Genomic DNA, 12,310 nt, shown 5'->3' with positions numbered 1-12,310 from the left:
ATAAAATGATTTGTGACACTGTCTCGCTGAATTTTTTTGTTCATAAGCTATATGACTATTGAATACCCAAGTCCAACAAAACCATCCACTAGACCGATGGGCGATGATGGCTTCGAGTCAAACGAATTTCACTTCAAGAAAATTCACATGTAATCGAATCTATTTTAAATATTTTACATGTAATTAATTTTTATATCAAATAATTTTTATGAATAAAATAGTCCTTGAATTTTAATTTTTTCCGTCTTTCGTTCCTTATTATTATTTTGGTTAAAAACAATTAACTTCACTACACCAAACTGTGAGGGGAAAAATCATAATTTCTGTCCCCCCACCTAATTTATCAGAACGTACATCAATAACATTATTCCTCGATATCCCCTGTGTTCACTTCACCCGTTAATGAAAATGTAAATAAATCTGTGTGACGTTGGAAATCTGTCTGGTCTTCATATTTGCAATTGAATCTTGACTTAAAAACAAAGATCAAACCTAAGACCGATTTACGATATATTGGATTCAAAGTCAGTTATTTAAATAATTTAATTATACTAAAGATAGAAAATCCAGACCCATTTCATAAAAAAAAAACATACATTTGCGTAAAACTTTAACTCGATTTGAGTTATTTGGGTCTTTTTGATATTCGGAACAGTGCCCGCTGAAGGGTCAAATCGGTGAAGCCCACGTGAAACGCGTCCAAAAGATCCCGCAATGAATTCAGAAAATAGTCATGCTGGAAAAAGCATAGTCACAAACCGCGAGAACATTGGACTCTTAATCCTCAGTAACTTGCATCATGCCCACACGCTTGCGCTCCCAAACACCCATTCCCTGTACCTTTCTTTATCTCTATATATATCTAAATATATTATTATTATTATTATTATTATTATAACAAAGCCCTTCCCGGCGCGTGACACTCCATTACCACTTTAGCAAGATACGATGATGCCTCTAAATCATAGTATTTGTCAAATATTAAATTGGTGGGACTTAATCATATATATATATACATATATATATATATATATATATATATATATATATATATATATGCATGAATCCAACGATTCATTCAGTAACAGGAAAGATAACACTCGATTAGAACTTCGATAATCTTAGGAAAAAATTAAACAAATATATACAGACATTAAGATACGTAATCCGAACATATAACTGGTGCCAAGTCGAGAGAGAAGTGCTGTCCGAAAGCAATGACATACTAAAAAAACCATAATCTAACGAAACAATTGGCTACATCCACAGAGGTGGAGGTTCGTTCAAATCTATCGACAAACCACGTCTGACAATCCCAAAATACTTCGCCGGACCATCTCCATCGACCACCGGAGCCACAGCTGAGGCCGCCACGTGTGCGCCATTACCCTGGGGCACGACATCTTTGAGAACCCCAGTGTGCATGAACTCGTTGATGACGAGTTTTCCGGACGGAGACATCCAGCGGTTGTCGGAAGGAAGGTTGAGGTCCAAGGAGAGGCCCGTGGGAGGCGCCTGGAAGTTGGTCTTGGCCTTGGCTCCTCGGAGTGACCTGGCGGCTCCGTCGTACGCCAGCGCCGCCTCTTCTGGAGTGTCGAAGGTACCCAGCCAAACGCGTGTTTTCTTCCACGGATCGCGAATTTCGGCGGCGTAACGACCCCATGGACGCTTTCTGACTCCCCTGTAGTGACCTTCGCGTGTCGAAGCCATGGAAAACGAGAGGAGTTACAGAGAGAGAAGGGGATTGGTTTTGAAAGAAATGGAAGAGGATGTTGTGTTGTGTGTTGTGGGAGTGAGGGTAAAAGTAAAGGGTCCGCAGAGTCTCCCGTAATCGTCGGCTGGACGGCAAGAACCATAAATAAATAATATAACGGCGGCGTTATTGTCTGTGCACTTCCTTACGTGTACCTACAAACCCAATCCTTACACCGTTTACTATTTTTCACTTTTTAACAGTCATATATGCAGAGACTTGGTCGTTTCTTTTTAAATATAATAAAATAATTCATTCTGGGTCCTGAAACTTATTATTTATTAAGTTTCTAAAATCTTACATTAAAACATAATCAAAAACTTCAAAATAATATTTGATATGACACATCTTTGATATTTCAATTTGCGTGCAGTTTTGTGTATGAACCTGGAATTTCCAAACTTCGTGTACAGCAACAGTGTACTATAAGTTATTTATTTTCGATGATAATATTTTTTTGGGTGGTACTTTTGTTTGACTGTAAATTTAACTCTCCAAATTTCCGAACACAATGATGACTGCACGAATTCATACACTGATCAGGAAGAGGATTAACTCAAAAGAAAATCCTAAGTTGGTTAAGTTTTTTTATACAATATAGTTGATGTTTATGTAAAGTAGATCACAAAAAAATTAAATCAGAGGCTCCTAGCTAATTAAATTCCTCTTAGGAAATAATGCAATATCCTTGGAATCTCGCATGAAAAATCAGTGTGGCCCAATCTTGTCCTTGAAAAATGCAGAGGTAGGGTCGAATCTTGGAAGACTCAGTGTGGGTGTGGGGGGGTCGGAGAGAGGCCATGCATGAGCCGCCGCGCCTGATAAGACGTGTCCCGACAACTCAAACGCGTTACTCTCCAAATGCTTGCGTATGCCCTATATTTAGTACGGCGCTGGTCAGCCGCTCCTCCACCTTCTCCACATTTTCTCGTGCTTAATAAATTATTTATTTACTATTATATATATATATATATATATAATAAAGTATTTACTATACATTATTTTGGACGGATGCCTTTGTCGTACACATAAAAATATTACCTCTTTGAGGAGTGAGTGACCACTAATGGACGAAAGGTCAAAAATATTTCTTTGAAAGAATCTCACCATCGTACGTTCCAGATTAATTAATTATTTAACTTTCCTTTTTCTTTTCCCATTTCTATAATAAGATTCATTTAAATATATATAATAAAAAATTCAAGAACAAAATTAAATCCACCCCCATTAATTAATGCACATAGTTGAACTATTAAATCGAGTCAGGGGCACACTTTTTTCTGCCCATAATTATTATCACCACTATTCTTTTGCTTGCGATTAGGGCTGGATCGGGTAGAGACTCGTCCGGTAACCTCCTAACTCGATCCCCGTCACGATAAAAATTGGGAATAAAAATAGATTCTCGATCCCGTACCCGATAAATATTGGGACCCGAATGTTCGGGATCGGGTCGGGAAAGGAGAAAAAATCCCGATAAATATTTTTTATTTGTCCAGAAAAGAAGGCTCTCAAATCGAGTTTAGCTTCAGATTCAGATACTAAATATCAAGAAAACACTTATTTTTCATTGGATTTTTCTGTTCATCTACATGTTCATGAATTCATAGGGAGCAAGAAAAGTGATCAAACGAAGAAGAACATAGTGAAATTCACGGAAGATGTGAAAGATTCAAGCAAGAAAATAAACGGTGAATCGTACAGAAATGAACAGACAAAATTCGGAGATATTCGAAAGAGTTGCGGTAATGAAATTCAGAAAATTCCTGCAAATCATGTAGCTTTGTACATTAGGATTCTCAAGGATCGTGTGCACAGAATGCATTATTCTCACTGAATTTTCATTATTATGACCAAGAGTGAGTCATTCATTTTGTTCATTTTTTATTTTTATCATTTCATTTTATTATTGTTGTTGAATTTGAAGAATGTTTTAAATATTTTCATGACCTAGAATTTGATCCGATTTATATTTATAAAAAATATATATATATATATTTTAAGTATAAAATTTAATATTTTTTTAATCAAATCAAATTAATAAGATTCATTTATGTTTTATTTTTTTGACGAATAAAATCAAATGAAGCTTGTCATTGTAAAATATACGTGATAAAAATATAAAATTACTAAAACGTTTTTGTATTATGATTGTATTTGAAATAAATTACTAAAATATACCTAAGCGAAAAAATATTTTTCATATATCTTAAAAGCAAATGATGGGTGCACAAAAATACATTCTATACTATTCTTGATTTTTTTTAAATTTCTTTTCGTTTTCCATTTGTTCTCTAACCAGTAATATGACCAACTAATTTAAGAATATATACATATAAGTTAATAAAATCTTAAATATATAAAATAACCCAAATAAGTATAAATATTATGTATAGATTAAATTTAAAAAAACATATTTAATTCAATAAATAAAATTAGTATTTTAGTCTTTTTTTCAAATGAAATTAAATATTTAAATTTATTAATATATTCGGGTCGGGTCGGGAATCCCGTCCGGAATATCCTATATTCCCGATCCTTTTACCGATTCTGAGCGGGTCGGGCATTCGGATCGGGAAAATTTCGGGTCGGGCCCGGGTTGGAAGTCGGGAAGGGTCGGGAATTTTTTGATTTTCGCCAGCCCTACTTGCAATGTGTGTGTCAATTAATTTTTTATGCACGATATTTTTTTGTATGAAAAACAATATATCATTTTCTTATTTGATAAAAATATATTATTAATTTGTTATTTTTAGAATGGCAAAAACTTGTGTGAGACGGTCTCACGGGTCAAATTTTGTGAGACGGATCTCTATATGGGTAATCCATGAAATAGTATTGCTTTTTATGCTAAGAGTACTACTTTTTATGGTGAATATGAGTAGGGTTGACCCGTCTCACAGATTGAGATCCGTGAGACGGTCTCACATGAGACCTACTCTTTTAGAATTTATAGCATATATTTTTTTGTAGATTACAGATGAGATGATAATTGTATGGGCACCGTGGTATAACTCTTGCGCTGTGTTTGGTGATAGGATAGGACAAATGAAATGATTAATACCTAAATGATTAAAAATAGGATACACCAAGATTCGTGTGTTTTGTTCATATCCTTTCTTGTGTTTGGTGAGAAGTTAAAGGTTGTGATTAACAAATTACGTATATGCATAGTACCGAAAATACCCTTTGCGTTAAAAAAATAAATTACAATCTCCTACCTACTTCATCTACCACGCATTTCAACCTCAGTATGTGAAGAAAACCCTACCCGTGAACAGTGTACACCGAACGAAGATTTTCCGCCAACAACGTGTGGATCTTCGTTTTCCTCCAGTGAATCCGACATGTGAAGGACTGAAAATCGATGGAGCATGTTTTTACTTGGGCGACATGACGACAATATGTAAATGAGCAGCTACTACGTCGTACCTAAATCGCGAGACAACAATCTGCACTTAATGTGAGTAATTGTAAGAACATTTTACAAGTGTTTAGATTTAGGACCCTTTGTTGATTTCCGATAAGTTTATTTATATATATTTGCAGAATTTCTTTTCCCAGTACAAAAAAAAAGGGAATATTGGGTTTGCAAGTTCTATGGGTGGACGGGGTAAATGTTAGTCGCATTTGATGTCTCTGGTGGTCGGTGTTAGTCGATGTCATTGTTATGTTGTGTGTTGTAGATCCTAAATTCTTCAGAAATTCAAATGTTTTCGTAACGTTTGTTAAGTTTATGATTAAGTATTGCAAATGTGTTTTAGACAGCTACCTATAGCTAAGAACGTCACTTAGGAATTCATTGAATGACAGTTTAGCGTAGTTAAAATGGACGTGAAGACACCACCACATTGCGAGTGCGGCAATGGGTTAATGGTATTACGTGAAGCTGGGCCACATTCAACACGACCTGGCCACTATTACTTTATATGTCCTGCCGGTTTGAAATTTGGAACCGATTCTATTGGTACGATGAATATGGCAAAATATCTTCGATCAATGAAACATCATCCAAAATTGACATGGGTTCGAAATCGTCGCAACATCCAACTTCCCCCATTGTAAAGCGTCGGCACACACAAGCATACAATGCATCATGTAGTTCACAGTCTTTTAATTTGAAGAATGCCGATACAGTTGACACGGAACAAGACGCTCAAACCAAGTCAGTTATGGCATCCACCACATCAACTCCACCAAATGATCCACTGGAGCAAACACCTCTATCTATCGACCAAGTTTGTTGTTGCTTTGGTTGCATTTGCTCCATATTGTGTTTACTGATGTTTGTCATGCTTGTTATTTTAATTTGTAAGTAAGAACAATGTTGTGTGTATGTTCGTTATGTTGTAATATTGTCTTGTAAAATTGTATCGACGTTGGTGCGTGATATATTATCCATCGTTCACGCTTTTTTTTAAAACTGTTTACGAGCAAATAGAAGTCTCGGTATTGTAATTACTGGCTTGTTGTAGTTGTTGTAAAACTTTGTTGGGTTGTAGTTTTGGCTGTTTGTGTTTAATATAATTTATTTTACTTATTAAGCTGCCTTGTTGTAATTATTGGGTTGTTGTAGTTGTTATAACGTTTGTTAAGCTGCCCATTTTTGTACATAGCTGCATAAGCGAATGTAAATTCATTTTGAACCCCATCTCCAGAAGATGCAGTGAATCAATGCGTACATGAGAGTAAGAACCCCATTCTCAGAATTAAATTGTTTATATTTTGCTCTGATATGCATTGTAATTTGACTTGAACAACTTCGTTTGATGTGGAATGTCAACAGGGAAGAGCAACAATAATGGCAAGGGATTAAGGTGCATCAAGATTTTTGAGTTCTGCTTCTTCCTTGGGATGCAAAGTTAAGTGAACATTCTATATTGTTGCATCAGAAGGGGAATAAGGTCATTATTGTTGAACATGTTTTACTTTTTTTGTTTTGGTTGTGGATATATGAACATGTACAGCCTCGTAAATCGTTCTCTGCACATCTGTCCATCATAATTCACAACAAATGGGTAGCTTGGTGGGATTGGCTGTTAGTTCATTTATTTGTAGTAAGTGTTATTTTCGGTCCTAGTCATATAATTACTAAATCTCAGTGCAATATATTGACTACAAATTCATGCCTAGGTGTAGTGGTTGACCTACAATGCCTACTATATCAAATCACTTATTAATTGTCTGTATCTTACAGGATCTGTTTATTAATGTTGGTAGATTTGGACGCATTTATAACGTTTCCTTTTCTTATTTAAGGGCATCGTTGACTCTCAATTTCTTTGTCCAATATCTTTGATGTAACCGAAACCTTCTTCTGTCTCAGTTTAGAAGATGTCTGTGTCATTCCCTACTCACTCTCAAGATTCTGTGACCAGCAAGTATGTAGTACCAGTGATATCACTCATATCAGATGAAGAAGGCGATGGTCCTGTACAACCTCCAGAACCATCGAAGACCAAGGAAATCGTGGGTTTGTCTCCATCACGTTCGTTGAAGGAAAGAGCTGCAACCGAGAAGCCTTTTGACCCTGTGGCAAACATGTACTACAAAGACGTAATGAATCATTTAACAAGGAAGAAGCGTGGATGTGTTGCCGAGCCTGGTTCGATGAAGAAGCGTGCTGCAGAAATTAATTGTGTGCCGTTTGTTGTCATCGATACGTCAAGCGACTCTAGTGGGTAACCTAGTAACTTTATTCAGCAAGTTTTTTGGTCTTCGTACCACCCTTTTGTTTATTTTGCAGTGTGTTGTACTTGTCGATTTTGTCGACGGTTAGGTGGTGAAGACGACTTCCCTAGTCTGATAAGGCACTGTATTGGAATCATCAAATGTAGTTGTACATGTAAATATATTATTGTGTTTGACTAATGTTGAACCTCGTAAACTTTTCGATGTATATACCACATTTAGTACATACGAGATTCCAAACATGCATCGAAGCAGCATTTTTTTTCCACTTCTCGTCAGTGGTTATAATTCAGTTTCATGCCTCCTGCATTTGATATGAATGTAAATATATATGCATATCACAAAGATCCACACGTTGATATGAATGTAAATATATATGCATTTGATATGTATGTAAACGCATACCACATTTGGCTATACATTTTATATGCTTGCCCGACAATATGTACCGAGGTGAATATGGAGGGAAACAGAGGCTGTCTTTATTACATGAGTTATGCGTTCATATCACAAAGCTTGATTGCAAAGTAGTTCGAAATCTGTATATTAATTGCGTTAATGGTTGGATCAAAATGTAGCTTGTATCAAGAGTTGTTTACTGCTGGAAGATTATAATTTCCATTGTCGAAAAAATGGTAGTGTTGTGCAGCAATGCATACATCCTTGTTCATGTTTTATAAGGTGCAGTGATGTGTGGTGTAAAAACTATTATTCATAAGCACAACCACTAATTGGGACATTCATTTGAGAAATGAAGGCACGAAGCTTTAGTAATAAGAACCAACAGTTGCACGACATAAATTCAGTCATGGAATATACGAATCAAATGCCAAAACGAATCTTACACCTTTGGTCTGCAAAAACAAACTTCATGAAAACAGCAAATTACAACATTTCACAACGATTTACAGAGACGAGTCTAATGCAGCAAAGTTAAGTTCAAATTTTCAGATACAAAACAGTTTGTGACACTATTCCCACCAAAACATCAAATGAATCCAAAAGTGCTGCATCACAAGGCATAACGTCAAGCTCCTCTTACCAACCGTCTCGCCAGGCTCAATCTGCCACCATGGCCCAAGCGCAAGAACAATGACAATTTCGCAGGGTTCTCCACCAATTCTTCGATAACCATTACTTTCTCGTCTTCGGTCAGCTCAGTAATTGTTTCCATAACCTTTAACACATTGTCTTGGGCATTGCGCATTTTCTCCTCATCTGCTTCTTTTTGGGTTGCTAATTGTTTGATAAGGTCATTCATTGTGTCTTTGGTGATGTTGGCGAAATTATTTATTGCTTCTACTATCGCATCGTCAGCAGCGTCTACATGTTTTCTTTTCTTTCTCTTGGAGTTCGCAGCAGATGTCGGTCGCGAAGACGGCGTGACAGATACAGAGATTGATTCATCACCTCCCTCGTTAACAGAAAAGAATGCTTCGAGGTTCGTACCTGCGTCGTTAGGCAATTCAGGTGTCATGGTAAGAATCTCTTGGACAGCAGCAGTGAAATGTTCAGCTTTATCTCCGGTTGCCCGATCATTACCAAAGATTTCACACCAATCATGGTAATAGGTCCATCTTTTGTGTCTCATTGACCGTGCGTTGTGGTCTGCCTACGAGTATAACATCACATAATACCGCGCATCATTAATTTACTTCAACAAAAAAAAGTAAACAGTTGTCAAGCAAAATCGTACCTTTATTACTGCCTCCCATATGTCGTTTGAAGCTTCAACGGTTTTCTCTGTGTCGTTCCACCCTACTCCACTTTTACTTAGTAACGTCACCAAAGATCCGTACAATTTCTTCCACACATGAACTTTAGAGTTAATATGTGGATTCCCACGTATATTTGTGTCGGGGAATGCAACTTTCATTCGATTTTCAAGGAAAGCTAAGTAGCCTGGCCTGAATCCATTGCCGCTTTTCCAACCTTGTACAGACGCCTCTTTCAGTGCTTGTATTAGAAACTCTTCTTCACGTTCACTCCAACTACGTCTTGTCTTATCAGGTTTTTTAGCTTTTTCAACAAAACTCTCGGAAGTTGCAAAACTATCCATAATTGGGATGTGGCCAATGGCGTTGTCCTGTTCCTGTTCATAATACAGCACACTGGTTAGCCATGTCAAAATATTTCAATTGCTTAACATCAGATTGTGTAGTTAACAAGAAACACATATATGGGTGGCGTAAATTCAAACAACATGACATAAAATGCAATCAAGTTATGTGATAAACTTAAATAACATCAACTGTCACAAGTACATGAACACCGAAGTTGCAACGCAAGAATTACAAGAAACATAATGATTTAGTTTAGATTCATCCACATAGACATAGCAAGGTTCTCCCTCCAAGTATCCCAATCATCAGACGCTTCCAAGGTAGTGATTAGATCATCTTGCATCTCGTTGTCCGGACTTAGTACATCATCGACCATTGCCTCAATTGGATCGTCGGCCATCTCAGACCTGATAAAGTTATGCAGCAACATACACGCCATTATGATTCTGTTTTGTGTTTTTAGTGGTTAGAACGAAGGACTTCGAAGTATGGCCCATCTCTTTTTCAATAAACCAAATGCTCTTTCGATTATGTTTCGTGCTTGAGAGTGTCTCCAGTTAAATAACTCCTTGTAATTCTGTGGCCCAGTTGCACGGTTTCCCCAAGCATCTCTATGATAGCGTACTCGCCTGTAAGGAGTCAAGAAACCATCTACATTGCCATATCCATTGTCGCATAGGTAATAACAACCTGAAAAGAATCAATTACTTATTACGTCATTAACCTAATGTACGCACGAAAAACTTGAGGAAAGAAGCACTAATCATTTGTTGTGAATGCTTTACAAACCAAGTGTCAGCAGTTCAGATTTAATACAAAAACAAGGATATCAAAACCTCTGGGAATTCTCAGTGTGTCGTCACGAGTCACTGCATCTTTAAGAACCCTGGCATCTGCTGCAGATCCCTCCCACCCCGTAAGTGCATATATGAACTTCATGTCCCGGTCGCAAACACCAAGAACGTTGACTGCGATAGTACCTTTCCTTGTTCTATATCGTGCCTTCTCCGTGCTAGGTACATGTACACTTACATACGTTCCGTCTAATGCACCAAGACATCCCTGTTGAAATTAAAAATTAATAAATTATAAGCAATGTATGTATGCAACAAATCGAGAATGAGTATGTAAATGTTTATTACGTAAATGTTGTTGACAATGCTTTCAACTTACCTTGAACCATTTCCATGTTTCGTTGGTGCAAGAATCATCGACAGGAGATGGTTTAACCAGTAGTAAAGGATGTAACATGAGAACTGATTGGAGGACTTGATGGAAATGGTTGCTGATTGTATGTCCACTACGTACATAGTCATGTCCCACAACTCTATTCTTCTTGTGATGAGCCAATACAGACAGAAACATGCTCACTTTCTCTTCGGTACAGACATATCTAGACTCCACTAGTCCTCCAACATGAGTTAGCAAGTAACACAAACGTGCAAATGCATTTCTATTCATTCGCAGGTTCACCACACATTGACCGTCTCCTATGTCAATAATCCTGTGCAAATGGTTCATTTGCACGTGTATTCTTTGTGTCATGCTGTAGGCCATTGTTCTTGTACGCTTCTTGCAACGTTGTTTTGCACGCAACTTAAGTGCATGTCTCACCAGTAACATAACCAACAATGATCGACACATGATTTGGTGCAGCAACACAGAAATAGTAAGGTGTGTGCGCATAGTGGGCATTGAAGAAACTTCAGAGAAGATTAAAATTTAGAATGGGGTTAACAATGACATTTGCGAGATACCAATGAATTAAAAATAATGAAAATCAAGATAGTAATGATAACTCTTTTGTTTACCATTCATTGGTTACTAATGCGGTTTCACAGTCAACTAATGTGTATATTTAAGTAAAAAATGTTGTATGTAATGACTACAAAATAATGTACCAATATTAAACACAATTCGAAGACTTTTGCAATTACACATAGGCTGAACTAACTAATTCACAGATTTGTACGTTGACTTGGGCGTCAATTGTGAGGTGGTTATGTAATTGACATATAGGAAAAAATCGGCAGAAGACTAGATTTACTGAACAAAAAAAAAAGGTTTTGGTGAAAACAAAAACAATACAAACGGCGAGGAATCAAATATTTAACTGAACGACGGAAACCCGGATAAATAGAACGAACATCATATTTCACGATGCAGCAGAAGTGAAGAAATGTCACTTACGAAAACTGTGATTGCCTCCACAAACCACGGAATCTATCCAGGTGACAGCAGCTCACTTCACCCTACCAGAAATTAATTTGGAGAACGGTTTACGAACACGTACCGATTAAAAAAATTCGGACGACGACTGTTTACCTGATTTCTGTAGATGTCGTCGCACAGAAGGAAAACCTACGCCATTGCCTCTCTTCGTACGTTGTTGTCGAGGTGGATGAAGATTTTTTGTTGGGTTGTTGAGGGTAATTTAGGGAAATGATGCCTTGATAGCTAGAAGGATTATTAATATTGGGCTCATTGGTGGGTTTATTTTAAACTACTTAGTATAGCCTAGTCCAATGGAGCACACATTAGCTGGGTTTATTTAAAAATATACCAAACAATGGACTAAGAGGGAAAAGTGTCCACAATCCTAATGAATCCTAGGTACCAAACGTAGTGTTGGTGTGTAAAGTTTAAATTACTCATATAATAAAATAAATAATAACTTGAAATCTTAAAAATAAATATTTGTACATCCTAAAAACTTCGTAATTATTATTTACTTGGAAAAATTCTCGAACATTTTATATAATTTATAAAATCTAGAACCATCTAAATTGAATATATGTATATA

At 36.7% G+C, this 12,310-nt stretch overlaps 2 protein-coding genes across 2 annotated transcripts; both read right to left on the bottom strand.

The window, feature by feature from the left end:
* Positions 1-1,205: 1,205 nt before the first annotated feature.
* On the bottom strand, positions 1,206-1,907 carry LOC140812217 (ethylene-responsive transcription factor 12-like). The gene has a single exon (XM_073170441.1). It carries the CDS (start codon positions 1,708-1,710, stop codon positions 1,258-1,260), a length of 453 nt encoding a protein of 150 aa, XP_073026542.1. The 5' UTR covers positions 1,711-1,907; the 3' UTR covers positions 1,206-1,257.
* A 6,508-nt stretch (positions 1,908-8,415) lies between these two features.
* LOC140812602 (uncharacterized) lies at positions 8,416-12,009 on the bottom strand. The gene is made up of 4 exons (XM_073170911.1): positions 11,833-12,009; positions 11,698-11,759; positions 9,141-9,536; positions 8,416-9,056 (listed from the first exon to the last, which is right to left on the bottom strand). The coding sequence occupies exons 3-4, from the start codon at positions 9,501-9,503 to the stop codon at positions 8,472-8,474; spliced, it is 948 nt and encodes a 315-aa protein (XP_073027012.1). The 5' UTR covers positions 9,504-9,536; positions 11,698-11,759; positions 11,833-12,009; the 3' UTR covers positions 8,416-8,471.
* Between the last annotated feature and the right edge of the window lie 301 nt (positions 12,010-12,310).

Source organism: Primulina eburnea, chromosome 14 (assembly GCF_022965805.1).
Source record: "Primulina eburnea isolate SZY01 chromosome 14, ASM2296580v1, whole genome shotgun sequence".
NCBI lineage: Eukaryota > Viridiplantae > Streptophyta > Magnoliopsida > Lamiales > Gesneriaceae > Primulina > Primulina eburnea.
Note: the sequence above shows the minus strand (reverse complement) of the source record. Positions and strands in the feature narration are given on the sequence as shown.